General features: G+C 46.8%; 1 protein-coding gene across 1 annotated transcript in view; it reads right to left on the bottom strand.

Moving 5' to 3' along the window:
- Positions 1–15,210: 15,210 nt before the first annotated feature.
- The window catches only part of LOC144146565 (uncharacterized), a 30,930-nt gene continuing 23,316 nt past the window's right edge, over positions 15,211–22,824 (bottom strand). Inside the window, exons 8-10 of the mRNA XM_077678508.1 lie at positions 17,892–17,933; positions 16,136–17,048; positions 15,211–15,350 (exon numbers count right to left, since the gene is read on the bottom strand). Coding sequence (XP_077534634.1) covers positions 15,349–15,350; positions 16,136–17,048; positions 17,892–17,933 — 957 coding nt within the window. The 3' untranslated portion in view covers positions 15,211–15,348. The remainder of the gene's footprint in view (positions 15,351–16,135; positions 17,049–17,891; positions 17,934–22,824) is intronic.

Below are 22,824 nucleotides of genomic sequence, written 5' to 3'. Positions count from 1 at the left end.
GAATAAATTTTAAAAAAAGGTGCGAAGTTCACGACCCGCACACAACGACAAAAAGAAAGAAAAAATACAAGAGAAAAATGAGTGAAGCTAAGAATAACGCGTAAGACGAAGGTAGTGAAGCTGTACGCAGCTTTCACGACCACCACAAAGGTCTAAGTCCACGATTGCCGCCGATTTGCTTCTTCTTCACTTCCGCACCGACCTATACTTCATCATTATTTCTTGAACTGCTAGCTTTAATTTTTTTGAAATTATAACTCTTGGGCATCACCTTGGAAAGGTGTACGCTATTATATGTCTTTCTCGTTCCGACGAGCAAGTGTTACTACGATTGCGGTGAACGCTGGAGTTTTTTTTTTTACCAATCTTAGCCAATCTCCCTAAGCGCGTACACTTGGCTTGACAAAAGTGTGCCGACGATCCTAGGAGGTCGCCGAGAGGCATGTACAAATGAGCGCTATGAATGTTCTTTTAAAGGCGATAGTCTTTCTTGGGCTACTTAAACCCAGAAATTTTGGTCTGTCTGTATGTCTGTCTGTCTGTCTGTGACTCGATTCAGCAACCCGGCCAAAGTAAACTTGATGTTGCGCAATAGTCTTATATACTCACAGCTACATGTAAACGTCCAAGCCCGGTTTATATGTTCATACTTGTTAACTTTGTTAAACAAGAACAAGACATTACGCAAATATAAAGCAGAAAATTAGTACACAAGGGATATTTACAGTGTTCCTTTATTAAAAAAATCATGTATGCTTGGTTTTTCGATAGCAAATGATATTCTACATCTACTGCAGAAAACCGCCGCCTCCTGGCGGCATATGAAAAATCACGCGGCAGCAGCAACGAACGGTTCCACTAGCTAGGTTCCATGTTCTGGTTGGAACGCACGTGGAGCACGGCCACGCGGCTCTATAAACCTTCTAGTCGGCCGCCTCCATTCACGCGCGTCGCCGCCGTACTGCAGCGCTGGCATCGAGGAACCCGGCCCGTAGCAGTGGAACGCGGTAAATTCAAATCGCCTTGGGCAAACCTTTAGTGTGTTTACCTTGGAATGACCACGACGGTACCCGAACAGCATGAGAGGTGAGCGGGAAAGCAAAGAGGGGCATTTCCTTGGCAAATGTCTACAAAGACTATCGTCTTTTGACGACATTTGCAACGAAAGGAGCAGATACGCGGCCAATTTTTTTTTTATAACTGCCAGGCGGTCGCCGCAATCTTGAACAGTCTCTCTAAATGAGCATGCTGGATTGACAATCGCACGCAGGGGACGCTGGGCGGTCGTCGCGAGGAAGGCACGCACGAGCGCTTGGTATTTTCTCAGTCTTTTTAACTGCCGGTGTGAGGCCAGAGGTTGCGTGCACGCACTCGGAAATTTCTTGGTATTTCTAACTGCGGACACTAAAAATTGCGCCTTGCTCATCAGGTTCCCTGTAAAAAACAGTCAACGGATTTTTATGGCTGCAAGAATTCTTTGAGGGCGAAAAACACGTGTGGCCGGGTAGGTTATTGCATAGTTGGACAGTGCAAAGAAAGAAGCTGGATTTGAAGGTGTCACACGGGCGTAGAAAGGTGTCAGATTAAGCGCATGATAATTCCGTGTCGAAGAAGGCCTGAAAAACATCAGGTACTTACCCTTTGACTTTGTGCAAAACGAGTTGGTAGAGGTAAAGTGCTTCAGCGATTCATCGCTCCGCTGCGATGAAACTGTTCTCGCTACTCTCATAATTAAAGCGGTTTTCCGTGAAGTATTCGTATCTTACTCCGTCAACTAGCAATGAATACAAGTCTTTTACACAGTTTCTTTCCGCAGCGAGTTTCCTTCTTACTGTTTTCGCAATAACGGTGTGCGTAACATTTCACATGACAGGCTCATAGGGCGGGACCTGTTGGGCACGTCGCGTGCCACTGCCAATGCCACCGCCTCCAGTTTTCCAAAACGACTATTCTTGTAACAATAATCTCCTCCGATAGTATTCCCCAGCTGTTCACATCAATGCACCAGCAGATATAAGCGGACAAGGCCTCCATTACAAATGCAGGATAGTAAAGCTTGAGGTTGTGCGCGTTTTCAGCGTGAATAATGCATGATACGACTATTCGTCCTCATCCCAGGGTCGTCGTCTCGTTAACTGCGCGCTTTTGCGCTCCTCGTTACCGACTACCTACGAACGTTTCTAGGCTGGGAACGGATGACTACACATCCCAGAAGTAACACTGTATTCACTGCATGACTGGGATACATTGACCATTCAACGTCGATCGGTACGATTTGTTACCGGTTGAGGTGTTCATTGATGCCCGTTCGGGCCACCGTTTATATCAGAATAACCTGGTCAAACACCTATCTCACCTTCATATTCTCCTGCCGCCTTACATCTCCCATGTACAAGCAGCTAGGATGGGTACATGGACTGCCGCTGATATTATGTACTCCTTGCGTCAGCCCTGCCTACCACTACATCCTTATTTCAATGTAGTCTTGTCAAGCTGCCCCGACGACGCGAAAGTAGGACGGGATCATTTAACGGACTCTTTTTCCCTGTGTTCAAAAATATTAAATGAACTGTAGCAGCATCCACAACAGCACCATCGTCGTCGGCAGGCTTTTGGGGGTCTGAGGTAGAAGAGAACGAAGTTGGCTTCCAGCCTGAAACTCCAACACTGTGTCTGCGTCTCTTTTCTCCGCGGCCCTGACCCGTCAGCCACAGGTGCCGTTCAAGGGGCTTCCTCCAGCACAATTTACGAAGACGAATACGACGAAGCACCATTCCGAGGCTCACTGCGCAAGCCTCGTGGCGCGGGAGGTCAGCGCTTCGAGGAACTCCGAGCGTTCGGCCAGGCATAGCTGCCGCTGGCCCGTCAGCTGCTGACTTGTGTTTTAAATATATGGGTGTTTCTGTGGCTCCACGTTTTCATTGCCTCGTGCTGCCACAGAACCATTGAGAGGAAAGCCCGACAACGCCACCTGTAGCACTGCAATCGACACAAAGGGGCTCAGGACTCAAAATGAAATAAAAATGAAGTGAGAAACAAAATAAAGAACTTTATAAGTTGCAAAGATTCCTACCTGGAGCTCCACAATGCCACTCAAGCACTCCACCACCCCAGTTAGTTTTTTTTTCCTTCATTGCCTGCATATGCACAGACACACCTGCGATAAGCGCTTTGCTGACTGTCATAGCAACATCTCAATTCCTTAAATGGTCGTTTCCATTCCCCTCTCGACCCAAATTAAATAAGTTGTCTAAGACACTTCTACATTTTATTTCCCTAGCCACTGTTTTCTCCCTGCTATATCCCACCTATCCGGTTACCATAGCTTCCTACTACCACAAAGAGGCGCAGGTATATTTATTTATTTATTAACGTAAAATACTTCTGGTCAGAGGCCAAAGCAGGAGAGGCAAAATAATAGTTATCATACACAACATTCCAATAAAACATATTAAAATGGAACCCCGGCTTCTCCCTTAAAAAAGTTAACAAAATCGTTCTTAGTACACAAAAGGTCATATCTTGGCAAACATTCTGGCACGGAGGGTTCAGCTTTCCGCTGCCCACAAAAGGAAAATATTAATTCTGTGAAACAATGAGGGCCCACCATGTCGGGACTCGAGTGCCTACGTCAGACTTGTGCCTGAACACCTGTGAACGCCATACACTACCAAAGCATATATGCAAGTTTTTAGGGTTAACGCAACCGCCTATTCCCTTTCGACGGCAAAGAAGGACCTTAGACAATCTAAGTCTACTTGTGAATGCTTCTGCAATGTTGTTTCAATACGGCTTAGATGAAGACGGCTTCCTACCAGTGTAATATTAATATTAATCTTTATTTTTTTCAAATGAACATGTTACAGGTGTGGGCCGGCCCGAGCCAAGGAAACTCTTGTGGGGCCGTGCCCGGCCGTTGGCTTCGCGTCACAGATGCACAAATGTCGGCAGATGTCGTTAATGAAGGAAAGTAAAAACCCAAAGAAAAAATGAAAAAGAACAATGACCACAAAAAGTAGTAGTAAAAAAGAACCAGAAAATGCATTCAGTAGCATACACCTCAATGACGTAGTCCGGAAATAACGGCTACTTTTTGAGCACGGCTGCTGAGCGAAAAGCGTTCAAGCCGGAGGAGGATTACGAATAGAAAGGGCATAAGGCATGCGCGACCGCTCACCATGCCCAGTACGCACCCCCAGTAGGATGAAGCGATCACGTAAGCGGAGGTAACATTGAGGAATGTACAGTGTGCAATGATCGTGCGTCCAAATATATTTCAATACTCTGTCTGAACAACACAGAAAAATCAGTCATGCATAAAAACACCAAGACATCTCAGTGAGACTCTAGCGATACAATTACATTACAGACCTAAGCACCGATTTCTATAGGCAGTTGATTTTACTTTTCCAGATAGCGGCACAAAAGTAAAATTTACAAATACCATATCGCAGGACACTCTAAGCAAGTGCGTATAATATTCGTTTACGTACATCTGTCGGGCATGACGCTTTAGTGGAAAACATCAGACAGGCAGCCTTTCGGAGTTCGTCACATGCATGCACTGAATGGCTATGCGAGGGCATATTGAAATCAAAAAACAAACCTGAGTGTTTTACAATAAACACAAGTGCATCAGGAGTACATGCGCACTGGAAAAAATCACTAGTATGCAAATAAACTGGAACGTGGTAAAGAATAATCTCGGCTGTGTTATAAAGAGATAAAGTTGCGACTTTTTGATTATGTTAATTGAATTATCGCTGAGCAATCGAATTACTTCCATACGCTGGGAGGATTCCAAAACAAATTCGTTATGCTTTCCGGATTTTGTTCGGGAAACAATTTTTTCCCCACGGTATAAATATTACCCTGCCAGCCACACATATGCTTACTAATAATGTCGCTGTGTGCTAGTTAAGAATGAATTCACCCAGGCAAAAGACCCATTTTATTTGCGAAAGCAATATTTGCCTATGAGGCAAAAACCTTGACGTTATGAGCAGCGAAAGCCGCAATCTCCTGCGCGCATTCATTAAAAATAAAAAAAATGGGGTCAGAAGGCGATTTAATTTCACAAACCTGGGGTCGCAAGTCGTGTGTCTTAGCCATTTTTATACAGATACATGACACAGCCTTCGTTTGGAGTAGAATTTCAGCCCACGCGCATTCTTTGAATACGAAAGTGCTACTGGTTTCGCGGACAATACTTTACAACTTCTTCAGGAGTGTGTCAGGCTAGTTCCATGAATTAAGATTCATGGCTTCTCAGTACGGAGTTCTGAATGGTCTTCCGGATGGTCACACATCCTCTGAAAAAGATATGGCGTGACAAAGTCACGGTTGTTTCATCGATTTCATTTGCCACAATGCTCTCGCATTGAAACCACATTAGCAGGTTAAAGTTGATGCTTGGGCGAGTTGGCATTTTATAATCTTGAATTCACAGCGCAAACAAGAAATGAGGACGATAGGGAGAGCACGACACACACGCGCTTACGTGTGTAAGCGCCTGTGTAAGCGTGTGTGTAAACGTAGGTAAGCACGACACATTAGCAGTCTTACGTACCCGAGTAATTTGTATGCCTTTTACTACGCAGTGTTTACCTATTTTTATGTATTATGTTTTTGTTAGTCATGTAGTACCGCTGTAGTTGTATAGATGACTATACACTTCTTTCCCACTTGTAATTTTTACGAATCATTTAACGTTTGCCTTCTGCCTCACACCTAACAGTATCAGTTTATTTTAGTTTTTTCTCTGAAGGGTTAGAGAGCAACAAACGCTGTTTGCAACTCTCATAACGCGGCCTCATAATTACTAAGCATAATTACTAAGTCATAGTTTCTCTCGTCGTTTAGTGAGCATTTCATCAGGCGCTTTACGAGGAACGCCGGGGGTCGTTCAGGCTTGCGCGTGGCGCTTGCAAAAAATACCAAGAAAACAGTTCACGTTTCTCCGATCCTCAAGGGGGGAGCACAAAACAGCTCGCGCTACCGACACCCAGTTCGCGAAGCTGGTTGCCGCCTGTTCTAGCGCTTGCTGACGCGTTCGACTTCGGGAGAAATGTGACAGCCTGCGGACAATACGAACCTGGCCCGCCAGTCATTCATGAGGAAGACGACGATATAGATGGATGTGACGACGACTACTACTGCCACAGTGAAAACCAACGACGGAACATGTAATTAAACAACTTCAAACCTAATGCAGTGCATGGTGGTGTGTCCTTCAGTGCTCACATAGCTAGGGAAATCCTCCAGCTTCACTGCGGTTCTACCCTCGTTTGACTTAGTGCAAGTTTCCGTAATTTCGTTTTATTGGACAACGACATCGACGATTTTTCGTTGAATAAGAGGCCTAACGCTGTTCTCTAATAAATAAAATGAAAGAAAACCTTAAGGCCCTCGTGAAACTGTTTACGAAAAAACAACCTCGAAAAATTTCTCTTTGGATCAGTCCTCGTCTTTGATGCGAAACAATGAAATCTGGAAAGCGCTTGCGACAAGCCTATCAAAGCCCGCGTGAAGCTGTAATTGGAGTCGGCGGATAGTGTTAAATGAAAACAAAGACACTTGCTGAGTAAACAAGCCAAGTCGAAGGCCGAACAAAAGGGAAAAGTTTGATGTTCATACTTGCTGGAAAGGAATTGCTACAAAAAAAATACCGAAGGTGCCGACAAGGATAAAACGCTATCTCAACAAGCTGCTGTGCTTCGGCGGCATGAGCAGAATGCATAATTAACTTGAACAGCAGCCCAACAGGTCAAGGTTGGAGAATTCCGTCCGGCATTGAAGTCTCCCCTCAATGGAGAGTATATTGACTGGAAGAAAGTGGATACGGACGATCGTCTGGTGGTGAGCGCTACCAACAGATAATATTGTCGCAAAAAGTTTTTTAACTTGGTAGAAAATCCGTGGTCTATGGCATGGGCGAAATCGCCGACGGACGGCACACGAACATAGCAGACTGCTCAAATGGCACAAGAAATGTCAATCGTAGTTCATAGTGACGCCACAATTGGGAGAGGAGCCAATAAAGATACGGTAAATGATTGACACGGAAAGGAATTCGCTAAAGTTTCCGCTAGTTAAAATTCGAACCAGGGTACTCCGAAATACGAGAGTTCTTACAAATTCTCTGGTCTTCCAATTACTCGAGAGCGGCTTGCCTTGCTTTGCGGGGTCAACGCGAAATTATTTCTTGTTTTTGGCAAATCAAAGTATCCCCGTTTACCTTCCTTATCGCCCGACTTGTCCTGCTTTCCAGGTAATGTGAAGAGTAGTAACCTTTCAAGCCTCTTTTGGAATGAAAGCTTTACATGGCAAGGCGAAAGGAGGGAGAGAGAGCGGCACGAAGCAATATTTATTTATTTGAAAGCTTAACTCGCAACAAAACAGAAACTGTCAGCTCCAAACCTTGCAATTATTAAAAGGTAGAACTACATTTTTGGGAAGAAACCCGTTAATAAAAGTTACACATACCCATGTGGGGGATTGGCCAGGAATCGGGCGTGAGAAGGGCTAATGCTCCCGCTTAAAGGAGTACTGACACGAAATTTCAAAGCTGAGATCCGCTCTAGCAATCAAGTACAACGACAACACAAATAGGTGTCTGTGAATAAATGCATCTTTCTTTCTTTGTAGTTGTGTGTGTGTGTGTGATCTCTCTTTCGCGAACATTACCGAACCGCGCAAATTCAACTCCTGCATTCGCACTTTCACATTCTTCCCCTCGGGGAAATGCGGGGAATTTTTTTTTCCTTTAGTGCACATTCCTGGCTATTTTGTAAATGGATTTCCGAGGCCTGGAGGGTGATTTCAGGTTAGGTGGTGCAAAAAAGCTTAAAAAAATTCACAGCATATCCACGGGGTGAATGATGATGAGTGGGCGAAGCTCCTGAGGGGAAATCATCGGTAAAACCGTGACTCTTCAGTGAAAGTTCGCCCACTACATCTGTGTCCGAACGTAACGTCTAGAAAGTCTCGCTTAAACCGCGCGTCGGCACCTTGGGGCTGAGCTCGCCTGATACGTTTTGCAGACGCCTCACGAGCTCTCACTGCATCGGGGTCTGCCTGCCGATACGCGCGCTTTCTCGCCGCTTCCCGTTCTCTGACGTTTTGGAGATCCTCTTCGCGCCGCAGCCGTGCCGCTTCGCGTACGGCAGGGTCCTCGCGCCGTTGCCGTGACGCTTGGGCCTCTCGTTCTCGAACGCTGGGATCTTGGCGGTGTCGTCGCGCAGCCAGACGACACGCTTCGGCCTCCCGCTCTCGTACGGCAGGATCTTGGCGGCGGCGTCGCGCAGCTTCACGGAGCACTTCTGCCTCGCGGGCTCGCAGATCTGCAGCCTTATCCATCGGGCGACTCCGAGCGCGCGCCAACAGCGAACGGATTTTATTACAACGCTCCCCGCCATCTAGTAAACAATCCAAGAACTAAACTAGAGGTAGCCACGCCATCTAGTAAACAATCCAAGCGCATCTTTTCATCATATACAAGTGCCGCCATCTAGTAAACAATCCAAGAACTAAACTAGAGGTAGCCACGCCATCTAGTAAGCAATCCAAGAACTAAACTAGAGGTGGCTACATACATACGTCGAGGATGGACAGACCCACGCCTTAAGGAGCTTCGCCCCTAAAAAATCCGCACCACAATCAACATGGGTGGAACCGAAGATGACCTTGTGTGCAACAGTGAGTACTGCGACTCGAATAATAGCTCTATCGAGAGCAGTGACACTGAGTCAATTGTGACTTTCGCCTTTCAGTCAGTGTTTTGTACTTCTCTCTTTCTGCCCGCATAGCATGGGATGAGTTATTTGAGCAGTGGCTTTGGTGCAGCCTTTCCTGTATTAAATGTGCGGGCAAAACGCGAGGATATTTTTTTTATTTTCCTGCGGGATGAAAGTGGGGGAGCGCAATATATGCAAGGGCGTTTTATTAATACCCGCATAGATAGGGTATGTGGAAAATTTAGAGTAGCCGCTGAGCTGCGCCTATAGGAAGAACTCATATAGAGGCTGTCATCCTGGTTGATTCGGCGATCGAAAACTTTCTCCTTGGCAACTGCCGAAACTCCTGTGGCAGCCACTTTCGGGTTCACCTTCCAAAACAAACGCGGCCATCTTCGCACTAGTGGCACGAAGACCCGGCAAACAACGAATCTGGCGGCCATACCAAGCCTAACCTTGGTTCGCTAAGTTTATGCGTGGCTATGCGTGGAAAGTCGGCCAAGTTTTCTGCGTGGTTATGCTTCCAAGCTAGGTCAATTTCTCGGCGTGGTGTCGTCGTTAGCTGCCCCCCCCCCCCCCCCCAATAAAAAGGCAATGAACACTTGGTCATCAAAGTATGTACAATGTACGCGAGCTAGTAACTCCGGAACTCCTGCAACTCGCTGACGTTTCGCCACCATTTCACGGGCGTGGTATTTGGGAGTAGACCGAAGTCGTCGCATCCGTTCTCGGGTACGGCACGACGACTTTCAATCCGCCCTTCCTCTTTTCGAGAGTGACGATTTTCATCTCTCACGCCATCTTTCCCGTCCTCCGAGACGCAGCTGTTGCACCTCACGTGGAATTCCGAACTTACCGGTGAAAATTCTCTATGGCTGGCAGGCCATGATTGTTTTGGCCACCGGCTTTCACCTCTCTCCCAAAGTGGACCACGTTAGCACGAACTAGCGGGAACAGGCTTCGCAAACTCAGCGTCTTTTGCGCGAGCTTTTCTGTGCTTCCCACTTGAGGCGCGAACGCGTGTGAACTGCCGAGGAGAAGAGCATGCGAGAGATCACGCCATGAACGCTGGGCTGAGTGTTCTCGAAGGTCGAGCGGTGCCGGCGCGCGCGATGACGTCATCGCTCGTCGATGTTTTCTGTGCACGTTCACCTGCCTAACACCAGCTTAAACAGCATTTCTGTTAAAGGACGCCTCAGACACAACTGGTTCCAACAACATTAGTACGCCCAACGGCCTGCTCTTGTAACATGGCCAATGTAACACCGCGCACAGACAATAGACAAAAAAAGTTGTAGGACAGGACGAGCGCCGGCTCACAACTGAATTTTAGCTGAGGAGTACCTTAGGACCGCACAATGGCCGCCCGCGCCTGCGCGCATAGCATTTACAATCACAAAAAATTACACACGCACCGGCGGGATTTGAGCCTGTGTATGGTACACCAGACGGAGTTAGCGTCAGTCGTCTTACCCATTCGGCTAGGACCGTGAGTCAAACGGCGTACTCCCTCACTTGTAACGGTGCGGAGTAGCTTGGGACCTCCCAATGTCCGTCCGCGTCCATCCGTGCGCACACCACAATCAAGCAAACTTCGATTTGAGCCGTGAGTTGCAGTTTCCTTTACGGAATAATCAAGGTGCAACTCACGGCTCAAATCGAATGACGGTCGGGGTGCAAATCGGATGTCACTCGGCGCGCAACCTGGATGTCATTTCGAGTCCCCGTACTCGACATCCTCGCCATCATCCACGGAGTGGAAATGCTGCCAGTTTTTATTCAAGAACATATTGAATATATATTATTCCGGCCGAGCTTCACGTGGCATACGACCGTTCAGAAGCAGCCGTGACGACGGATTGTTTCTGTGAACTCCGAATGACATGACAACATATCCAAGGATAACGAGCAACTGATCGCTGTGTGCTGTGTGTCTCACGTGTGGTCTAGGAATGCAATTTCTTTTTTTTTCATTTTAATATCAGGGTTACATACGCTTCTATCTCCCGGCTCCGCAATTTGAATGCCTCGGTTACTTTCCGCGCCGTCCTGTCTCTGCGCAAAAAAAAAATTCTTGTTTCAATAAACTTCGGTTTAGAGCCACAGCACAGGTAATTCAGGAAAAGATGCTCCTGCCAGTCATCCTCGAGGCAGCCCCTGTGCTCCATAAGCCACATATTCATCGACGGCCTGTCTCGCCCACGTACGGACGGCCGCGCTTCGGAGGCACGCGGTGCACTACACCCGCTTTGCATTGGACAAACGGTTACTTGTGGCTTTCCCAGCCGCCTTTGCGCTTGCTCCCTGATGGCACGTCTTTTCTTTTCACAGCTGGACAGACAGCACTTAGCTGGATAGGTTTTGAAAGAACAACGTCAACACCTTACCGCGTTCCACATTCTTGATTCCGTGCGACATTCGGTACACGTAGCAAAGCACTGCTAGTTCTTTTTCCTTCTCTCGTATATTCCGTAAGGGCCGGCGAGGTAGGTTGCTTCACCCATGCCACAAGGCATTCACAGGTGCGTGCTAACACGTGCTCTGGATACCCAGCTTTCCTAAGCCCCTCCTCCTTTCCTAAAAAAGTTCCAGGTATTGCGTGCGCGCAAGACTTGGCGAGTGAGGATCGGAGGAACGATTTTGAGGAGCCGTTCTTTTCGTTTTTGAAGTGCCCTGATCGGTAATTAAGCAAAGGGCTTGGCAGACCTGGGCCTGTAAAGCCAGCACACGCGGTCGCACAGGAACCTCAAGGTTATATCCAGATACTGCAGTTCATCGCAATGCGGAACCTCAAACGTAAATGTCAACACTCGCTCGCGTTCCTTAGACACGTTCAAGATATCGCTCGCCTTTTGCTCAAAGTCTCGCCTGTCTGCGAACACCAGGTAATCGTGGACAAAGCTGAACGTTCGCCTGTGCACTCCCATCATACTTCGCTGCAGCGCTTGGTCGACCCTTGAAAAGAAAATATTGGTAAGAACTGAGGCCACACGAGACCATATACAAACTCCAGATTTTTGCACATCCGACAGATTAGTTAAACCGACAATTGTAGATTTATGGGTCCCCGTTAAGGAGTGTGAAGCAGCCCAATGTGCGACATCTGAAATTCACAGTTGTGTAATAAAACAAGCAAAAAACAAAAATGCCTGAACACTCACGGAGAGCCGCGTGAGCAGAGGGGGTTGAAAGACAACTTGACCAGAAGCGCCAGATGAGGAAACACTGGAATCAGTTCGGTGGCTTGATGTGTGTACACATTTCTTATAAGGAACCAACCTGCTCGCAAAAAAGTACATTGGTCATCGCAAAATAGAAAGCAGCTGCTGAAATTTTATAAAGTAACATAACAATAATTGCTTTGATTTAGCAGTATTAGCTTTACTGAGATAACGTACAATTTCTTGTGCGCTTTTGTGGAAGGGGGGGGGGGGGAGAGTTGAACTCTCGCTATAAAGGGGCCATGCAGACAAAATACAAGTTTGTTTTATTCTACAAATTTCGTGGTCTATAGTGCCCCAAGGTCTTGTCCGGCTGCAAATGTTGCAGTATGCACTGAAAAATCAACAATTTAAGTAAATTTTTTTATTCTCCCACCAAATCGTGTCTTTTTTTTTTGGGGGGGGGGCAGCATTTCAGTCATAACTGCGCTTATTCAAATGAACTTTTACTGCGTCATTCGGCTGTGCAGCCATGCTTGCCGCCAGTCTTCCCAGCTTGCGCTTTCATATATACTAAGGCACGGACCGTTGTCACCTGTTGCTTTGTTTTTGTCCATATTTGCGACTGGCTTGTTGTTGTTCCTTTAGGAAGTAATTGTTTCGTGGAACATTGGGAACGCTTGATAAGCAGGGGCACGCAAGACAGCGTCACTGACGCCAATCGGCCAATGTCGTGTAAGACAACTCCAAAGCGGCGGAGTGCTGCGCAACTAAAACAAGCAAATGGCGCCAAGTACCACCAGCAATCCGCGCCTGCGCTTGTATGTTTACGCGTATTTTCGTAACTTTCAATGTTTACTGCCCCATTCATACTGATGTAAAATTAATATTCATTACAATTAAGCGAACATAGCTCGTACGGACAGATTATGAGCCGTGCCTAACTTGCGTTCGCTTTTGCCATCTTCAGCTAATCGCACAGCTGGGCGCATATGACATCATAGGTTTTGTTGCCGGAAATGAGCTAGTGGGTCGCATGGCCATTCCTCTTTTTCCTAACTATGTAGCTTATTTAGGGAAAATTTACGTTAAACGTGGCGTCAGTGTGATTCTAACAAGGCAATCTTTCTAATAAACCAAACTTATATTTTGTCGGCATGGCCCCTTTGAGTCGATAGCAGAAACAATGCTCAAGAGCCACTCTTCGTCACCCTCTTTCTGCAGAAACAAGTGGAAACCTCATGTAAAATTGGAAGTTTGTTTCTTGAGCGTGGCAGGCATGCGATGAAAAAATGAACGTAATAATGCTATAAAACTTTCCGGAGTTTTTATTGGGTGCGAGAAAGCTCACGGCAAACACTTTCTCTAAGAAGTCATCTCCGTGAGATTGTAGTTCTCAAAGTGACATTCATTGAAAATGTTACTGTACTCCGACGTGATCATACAATTTTAACCAAGCTCGCATAATAGAAGAACGTTGAGTTTTCTCAACAAACGATCTTTTTAAGTGTCATCGACAACTGCCAGCTCCAATAGGATTACAAATACTAAAAAGTTACCTTTCTTTTGCCATCGCTGAAGCATAAAAAAAGTCGCAAAACATACAGCGTAATCTTATCTACTAAAAAAACATCTTATCTAGTTTGTTGAAGTTTTAGTCAGCTCATTAATTAACTGACACGCATGGGACTGCAAATTGTAAGCAATCGTGTTATGTCTTCTGCACTGCTTCCGGCTGCGACAAGGTGAATAATGTCTCCTGTCATGCACTCGGTTGTTCCGTTGTCAAACTACGTGCACAACGTGGGTTCAGGCCAACGTTGCCCTTTCAATTTAGGTCGCGTACCAAAATTATTTCCTGCTTGCTCTACTCGCAGCTAAGCGGGTATTATGTTCTCATCGACCAACTTGCACTTTTGGGCAAGTATTTATATGAGCAGTAAGAATACGTGAAAAAGACCTGTTTTTTTGCTTTACCACGGCCCCAATGCAATCTTTCTTTCAATAGTATGCTTATATCTTCCATTCTTTTCCTTTGTTCCTTCCCAGATATATTTTCCTTAAAATAAGTACCGCTTGCTCAAGCGCCGTGTTGCTTATTCATTGCGCGGGTACGTGCCCGATAAAAAAACACTTTAACAGTGTGACAGTTGAACGACAGCCATACAAGAGTAAAAAAGAAGACGCTTCTCCCAAGCAACAGTGGAATTACAAAGTCATTGTCAAACGCACTAAACCAAGTTTTCTGGTATAGCAAAGGTGTACCCATTCCAAATCAAAGTAACCTAACAATCACAGAAGTATGCCAAACAGAAACTTCCAAATAATCGTGATTTGTACTTCCACTGGCTTGGGCTGCGCCCCGATCAATCTTGTTTTGTGCCCTACACTCGTCTAGCTCCTCTGTACAACCACTTTCACACCGTGCATTGCGGAAAGTTTTTCCTGGTTCTATGTTCCTTTCAGCCCCGTAGTTAATGGCCACGTGTTCGGGGGTGCTTGTGGTTATCCGCTTTGGTGCGTTTTGCCTCCAAAGGCAGTTTGATTCAGTGGCGCAGCCAAATTTCGTTGCTCAGGAAACGTGCGGTGACACAACCCATCGAGCTTGTCTGGGTTTGAGAATTCCGTTCCGCCCCGCTCCTTCTATACTGACAATGCTATGCAACTGTAAAGTAATAGGGGCCGCAGTGGGGCAGTGCATTTTAATTAATGTGTGGAGTCCCTTCACTCGCCTCTTCTACAGCTTTGACTTTCCAGTGATGGTCATCGTATTTGTAAGTGTATTTCATTTGTTCCTTGAATCCCTTAAAGTATTTTAAAGTAAATCAAATAACATACTTCCGTACAAGTGGCGACAAGCACATCTGTCTATGGAAGGATCGTTTGAAATTGTAATACTTTTGAATGAAGGAGAAATTAGGAGTTAAACGGAGTGCATGTAATTGGGCATTGCTTACGGTGTAAACCGCCTAAGTCTGTGCAGGGCGGTTTTCTTAGTTGCGTAAATTTCTCTAGCAGCCCGTGTGCAGCCCGCGCATTAACCATATCTGTCGAGACAATATTGCAAAAATCTACATCTGTGCAAGTGTATCGAGACCTTCATGCGACTGGAACCTTCGTGGGAACCAGGCATTGTAACAGCAGATCGCGCAAATAAGTGTTTAATCGGGCAGGAACCCGCATAATTTGGTCCCCCCTCTAGACGCCTTCTCGACCCGCCACCCAAGTGCAAGCGGAAACACAGCTGCGAAACGACTTCATCGCGAATCAGTATGAAAAAGCCTCTACAAGAGTGACGACAGTGGACGTGAGAGTACCGAATTCGTATAATTTATTGACACATCTCTCTTCTCGTATGGCAGTGATGGCACCGAGAATGGAAGTGCATCCGTCTGAAATCGACAAACTTCCTAGAACTCGTCGATTACCAGGGCGATTCCTGGGAAAGGTGTTTCTGCAAGAAAAACCAAGAAGGGAGTTAGCGATTCACTCACCACTATCCAAAACAACATTTTGCCGTGTTCAGGACGCACTCTCCGTAATTTTTGAAATGGCTGACTGTCAGACGCCCCTACAAACTATCAACCTCTACTAATACTCTTTCCTCCGCCATCCTATTCTCTCCCTCTATTCTCCCCTCCCCAGAACAGCATTTGTTGAAGCTGTACCCTGAGACACGTTATTAAAAACCCCAGCCGTGCATTCTTTCTTTCTCGCCTTCTATTGAATCAGTAAACAAGAAAACACTATAGCCAATAACACATTAAAATATTTTCCCGGCTTTTTCATCTTTTCTGTTGATGCAGAAATGCAATGCACTCGGATAATTTTCTGGAGTATTGAAATGACCCGAATTTTAATACCTTGACTTCACGGCACATGTGAAGGAAGAGGTCAGAACTAAGCAAAAATTAACATATACCGCCTAACTTCGCCTTATGGCAAGGGCATAACGCGAAGAGGGCCAGAGTTCCTTTGAAGCGTGGCGGCAGGCGCCATGGCATACAGTAAAAAAGGGAGGTGCTATCATTACGTGGGGCTCCAATCAAATCAAGTTTGTAGGGAGAGTCATTTGCTGTCAGGAAGCAAAATGTCAAGCATTAATACATTACCCGGGTAACTGTAGTAGTCCTCCAGACGGTGATGTAAGTTTTCCAGAATAATTTGCAAATTGCATGCGGCTTACATTCAATTCTGACATTTCTGGATGTGTGAGCCTCGGCGAAAATATATACTTACACTTCTTCTTGCGGAGGAGGGTGGTGTAGTCGAAGGGAGAGCCAAGGCCGTAGCCGTAGTTCAGACCGTAGGCGCCGAGACCATGGCCGAAACCGTAGTGGCCAACCCCATAGCCGAGGTGGCCAACACCGTAGCCGTAGACTGGAGCAGCGTGGGCGACGCCATAGGAGGCGACGACTGGGGCAGCGTGGGCAACAGTGGCCACAGCTGGGGCGGCGTGGACGGTGGTGGTGGCGACAGCTGGGGCGGCGTGGATGGCAGCAACAGCTGGGGCAGCAGCGTAGGTGGCGACTGGGGCAGCCACAGCGGTGGCAACTGGGGCAGCGTGGTAGGTGGCGACGCGGGTCACAGCTGGGGCAGCAGCGTAGGTGGCAACTGGGGCAGCGGCCACAACTGGGGCAGAGCGGACAACGCTGGTCACGGCTGGGGCAGCAGCATAGGTGGCCACTGGGGCAGCGTGGTAGGTGGAAACGGTCTTGGTGACAGCTGGAGCAGCGACGGCGTAGCTGGCGGCTGGGGCGAAGGTAGCGACTGGAGCAGCAGCCACGACTGGAGCAGAGCGGACGACGCTAGTCACAGCTGGAGCAGCAGCGTAGGTGGCAACTGGGGCGGCGGCATAGGTGGCAACTGGGGAAGCGTGGGCGACGGTAGCCACGGCTGGAGCAGCGTGGTAGGTGGACACGGTCTTGGCAACAGCTGGGGCAGCGACGGCGACGCCAGCGGCTGGGGCATAGCTGTAGCCGAGGCCGAGACCAGAGTATCCGACACCGTGGGCCAGGCCGTAGTGGGACAGGCCGTATCCGGCGTAGCCAAGACCACCGTAGCCGAGGCCGTAGCCAAGACCGTAGCCACCGAAGCCGGTGTAGCCAGCGAAGGCGCTGGTGGCCAGAGCCAGGACAATGCAGGCGCGGATCTGCACAAAAATTGAAATGAAGTGAAAAAGGTGTGGTCCAAAATGCGTGTCGGCTTTTTGCGGTGAACTCCGGTGAGGCTTTTTGTAACTTTGATATTTGTACAGCTCTGCCTAAGCCCATACACGGTACAGTTCGCAATTTATACAGTTCGCGATTCTGTGATTTATGAGCCAAAAATTACCATGCTAAATTCTGTTCACCAAAATATAGAACGAAACTGGGTACGATTTTGTCTTGTAAGCAGCGGTGTTCCCATTCTCGGTTGTACTCCCGATTGCGATGTGGCCTGAGTTATCGGAAAATATGTTTCTGTAGCGGCTACTTTTTTTCGTTTATAAAGAGTTCATTTTTCTGTTACTACACTTTTGATTTTAAACCCTTGACCACTGTGCTCTTTAATTATTAGTCCTCATAAGGGCCCTCCCTAAATAGCTGTAACTGTTTTCTCAAATCCTTAGGGTGTGGCTTAACTTGCGAAAGAACCATCTATACAACGCTGCCGCAAAAAGAGCGTGCTCCATGCGATTACATCCACACAAAGGTAAGGCACTTAGAGTTGTCTTTTCTTTACAAAAGTGCTCTGAAAATGATCTACTATTTCTTTTAGAAAGTAATCAAACAAGAAAAATGCCTTCATACGATTGAGCAACCTACAATCTATTTTGGCCACTAAAAATTGGGATGATTTGAATTTGCAGAGGAAGGCGGGAGGAGAAGTTCGGAGTCGCATTTCAACGCAATTATGCGAATTGGGTCTAGTACGCAAGTGCGCCAGCATGCCAGCTATTTTATACGCTTTGAGGTGTTCGAAAGCTGTGAAAGAGGCCACGAGATGTGCTTACCATGGTGTCTTTCAGCTGCTGTTGGTCCAACTGCTGATTTGACTGCGGTTGGAGCGCGTTTATATAGAGAGGTTATCTTGGATGGCGCTGCAGTCATTTCTGAGTAATTGGGTAAAATATAAGGGTAAGGAGGAAACCAGGAGAATATCTGGATTTTCGAACAAAAAAAGCCGCGGGGTAAGTATTGCAGCCAGCGAGTACCGCCCTGTGCTCGAAGTGCATGACAAATAAGGGGCAAAGAATAGAAAAACGTTGTGGAGTTCAGGCGGCCACGAGAAATGCGGATCTCCCCTCCTGACCTTGGCGGCGTGAGGTCTCGTCTTGGAGAAAGTTCTCGTCGTGTTGACGGCCGATCGTATCTTTCGAAAGTGCCGTTTAATAGCGCACTTGAATGTGAAATAGAAGCAGTGAGGCGGGGCAGACCGGATCTTGTGTGGCTGAGTGTTTTCATATGGCAAGCACGAAACCACGTTCAGTCCGAAATTCCACCAATCTCTGAAGCACAGCCATTTGTTTGCAGTATTTATTGCTTCGACTTTTTTACTAGTTTCAACAGCGATCATGCGGCATGATTGTCGATTTCAGGTAGTATTCAAGGAGTATTCGCTACGTCATTGTAAAATTGCAACAAAAAAATGAAGTACCTAAATAAACCATAAAACAATATATGAAGCTCAAGATGTAGAAGAAAATACTGGGTCATATCCACTAACGTGAAACCAGTGTAGGGGTGAAGCATGCAGTGTATAAGTGTATTCTTGGCGTTTTTTGCAACGGAGATGAAGCTGTTGGAGGTATAAGTATACAGCTTTGTTGTAAAAGTCTCGTGTCTTTGAAGCACGAAGCTCCCTATCGCGAGGCATAAACGAATGTCCCGGTGTTTTTTAGCACGTGTTACATTCAAGCGCGAGGCGTAAACCAGTTTCTCGGTGTTTTTGTACCGTGACTACATGAGACGACGATTTCGACGGCGACGGTTACGACGACGACAGGAGATGCCAACAACCGTGGCCCCTAAGGGGCTTCGCCTCTAAATTAAAACAATATTATCGACAGCGTCAGCAGATTTTCTGGCTCGGAATAGCTCGTTCGAAAGCTGATACTAGTAAAATAATATTGTTCGTATTTCGCCAGTATTTCTTGTAATAATCGCCATGTTCACCACTAAAGTGAGTGCACCCTTCCAGCTTGTCCTAAGGAATAAGTATTGCAAATCCAACGCCGCCTGTATAAACACTGCCTAACGCGTGAGCGAAAAATGGCCAAACAGCCACTCTCCTGTTGCTCTCTCCTACCCTTCCCCGCTCCGTAGCCTTACAGCGTGCTTTCGTGTCCGTCAGCCAGCGCCGCTTCTCGGAAACTATGCAAAATAGTGGAAAGTTTGTTTAGCGTTCCCAAGGTGGCGCTCCTACGCCTTCTTGCTTTTCACCATGCCTGTCTGTCTTGGTCTGTCACTGACAAAACTTCCTTTGTCACGAAGCAAAATCCCTTGCGCTGCCGCAGGCTGATGCCGGCTTTGCGCGCTTATCTGCTGGGATCACAGGCCTTGAAATTTTCTGAGTGGGGCATCCCACCTCTATCCCTTCCGCATTTAGATATTGTTTTGACCCCGCTGTTCGCACTCCGCATCGGTACGCACTTCTAAGATTCAGGACTGTACTGTAGAAGCGCCCGGACAGCGTGGCGGGATCCCAGCTGCTTATCCTTTTGTTTCCTTTAATTTTCTGAAGTTTACAAGTTTACAAGCACGTGATATTATTGGAAAGTAATCGTAGAAGTGAGCGCCTGAACAAAAAACGTGCACGCAATTTTTTCTTCTCTAAATACTCCAGAGAGAAAAATATCAGTAAAATAATGGCTGCCCCATCCGAAAATATCGTTTTTCTGTTAGCTATATGTCTACCCGACAATCAGTATGTTCTTACACTATTTCAGTCCGCCTCCGTCCTGATCTTTGGAAAAATGCAGCAAGTATGAAGCGAGCGACACGTTGAACGAGATCCCCAGTGCGCCACAGAACTAGCGCCCCGTCGCGGCTAAGATGTAAGCGAAACGGCCCTTGAAGCCCAAAAGGCAAGCTGACAGACACACGTCGTAGAAGTGGGTGCAGCGTTCGCGACTCGCGAGCAGTGACGTAAGGCGAGATGTCCGCCGGCACGCGCCACATAGCGGATCAGTGCCTGAACTAAGCGTCCCTACCCTTCCCATTGAAAAGCCCGCGACGCGTCAGGCAATGTTAATACAGGCGGCGTTGGCAAATCAATAACCGTTTGAGGGCAGCGAAATTGGCTAGGCCGAAATGTTTTGCACGTAAACCCTGAACGTTTATGACAACAACATAATTTTCTGCGTAAGCATTTTAACACCGCCGATATTTGATCAAACGCAGATGTCAAAGTGAAAAAGGAGAATGTACTCTTCTACTAACGCAGGTACAGGTCTATCGCGGCATCTGCCCATGCCAAATCCGCCTAATATGGCTACAGGTTGAAACCTTTTTCTTAGCGCCGTGGTCCTGACTGGCGGCACCTACTTCATATTCTGGCGAGTCGACATAGTGAAATGTGTGTGTGTTTTATTGCAGTTAAACTTGTCGGGATTCGCGCCCCAGCCTTTTGCTAAGCGAGCAGTTAGACTTCGTGACCCCGCCCAGCCGGGAGACCTCGATTAGAGCGGCATCGCAAGCTCCACTGGACGCAAGTGGAGCGACCGAATTGTCTGTTGTACGTGGTAATGGTAGGCCAGCAGAAAAAGTGGGACATAGTGCAGTTAGGTGACGTCGCGGGATACATTGTCGTGAAGGCTGAAGCAACTGGCGTGCCGTCGGGTTTGCAGCTCTCTCTTCGAATCCGTGAATATAGCCCATTCTGCTGATGGCTGACGAAGAATGTAGGGGAGGGCTTGCTTCATTGCATGAAGCTCGGTCGACGTGGATGAAGTTGCACGTTAAAGGCGGTAGGACAGCATTTGGCCGGCTGACGAAACGTAGATGCCCGATGCAAAGGTTTTGTCCTTCTGAGCATTCATTGACGTACGTGTGTTTTATTCTTTCAGCATCCGTCATTCTAGCCCCATTCGTAGGCCAGCTTGCATGCCATAGATGCATGTATTTGGACCAACATTGTCAATTAGTGCTTTCACATTCTTGAACAGAAATGACGAAGTGAACCTTTTTATTGAGCTCAACGTCACACCGCCATAGAGGAGCGCACAATGTTTTAGCGCCCGTGGTCCGGCATAAGAGAGCTGGCGATTATTTTGTGGCAGAAGTGCGCCAATGTACACACTTTACTCGGTCATCTCAGCATGTTGAGGAAGCCTAACGCAGGCCGTAGTACATGTATAAGCATACCAACAACAAATACCTTTAAAGAGAAATTTGCCGTGTCTTAGTACGTTGGCACGTATGACTAGCTATGTGTGTATAGAGCACAACTTCGATACATTACAGTCCAAGCACAGAAAACTTGCTCTGTTATCAGCAAAGCGTTCTTAAAATGGGAATGATTTGCTGAGTGCGCAGCGCGATGTGTATGAATAAAATTTCAAATACAGCAAGGTTTTTAAAACAGGAATTTGGTCATAACGGGCAATAAGGTCGGAATCTGGGCTAGTTGGTATACATCCATAATGTATAACCAGCGAAAACTAAACGGGGCGAGAGAGGAGTACACAACACGAGCGTTCGTGTTCTGTGCTCTTCTCTTGACTCGTTTTGTCTGCGCTGTTTAATCATTTGGAATTGGTCATAACGTTAATGTGTCGTCCGCCTATTATTCCTGTATGCATTATCTTTGCGACGTTACCAATATTTACTTGCAAAAAGATAGAATAATATTGCGAAATATACGTGGCAAATATTACGGCATCGATTATTTTGATCAAGCTATACATACATCACCCTTTCGAGAAAGCATCTGTAACACAGCGTACGAAAAATTCAATTTCTTTTACAAGAAACTACTAGATAGGTTTTGACGCGACTGCGTACTCCTTCTCTGAGACCGCGGAGTGCTGTTGCCGGTTCTAAATGCAACACAGAACTTTGCAACTTTTCTATAAGCTCTCTTATTCTGAACATGCTTCAAATCATGTTCTGTGCCTGCGGTCGAATATAAATAATCCTTCTGGTCTCCGTTTATACGCGTAAAAATTCAAAGTTCACCTACGGAACTTCCTTTTTCTTCGAACCTTTTCTTCATTGCGTTCACCATTCGTACACGTTCCTGCGATGTATCAGAAACTGACACGGCGTTATTTGCAAATGATAACAGAAAAGCATCATAATAGCAAAACGGGTCCTTAGTTTTCACTGACTAAAATTAAAATTCTGGTGGCCGAAAGCACCCTGGCTACTTGTGAGCTATTAGGCGCACCATACTGGATGGGTAGCTCAAGAGTAGCTCAATACCATCAGCATGCTACGTAGCTTTCGCTGTATAAAATTTACATTTTTGAGGATTAAAGCATCCTACCTACCCCTGAGCTATCAGGCGCAGCATAGTGGACGGGTGGAAATTAATTTCAACCATATCAGCATGTTTAACGTGCCCCGAAATCTCGACAGACGGGCATCTTTACCTTTCACCTCCACATAAAGAGTCTCCACACCAGTGGGGATTGTACCCGTGTCCTTGAGCTCAGCAGCGCAAAGCCTGAGTCACTTAGCCATCCCAGAAGCCACTGGCTGAAGGTATACCTAGTGAATCCGTTGCGGCAATTTACGTAAAAATCGTCAGCAACATGTGCAGGCAGCTCAACGTGCAGTTCTCTTGGCATTGACAGGCGCGTCGTGGGGCTCAACGCTAAAACAATGAACGTTAAGCCCTAATTAACATAGGCGTGGAAAAATACCGTTCTAGGTGAAATGGTCGGTATTTGCCACTGGTTGTGATGGCATCCATACAGCGTGCATTGAATAGAATGTAGAACC

Source organism: Haemaphysalis longicornis, unplaced genomic scaffold (genome assembly GCF_048455015.1).
Source record: "Haemaphysalis longicornis isolate Haplotype H1 unplaced genomic scaffold, Haemaphysalis longicornis Haplotype H1 scaffold_7, whole genome shotgun sequence".
Taxonomy (NCBI): domain Eukaryota; kingdom Metazoa; phylum Arthropoda; class Arachnida; order Ixodida; family Ixodidae; genus Haemaphysalis; species Haemaphysalis longicornis.
The sequence above is the reverse complement of the archived record's forward strand: the minus strand, read 5'-3'. Positions and strand labels throughout refer to the sequence as shown.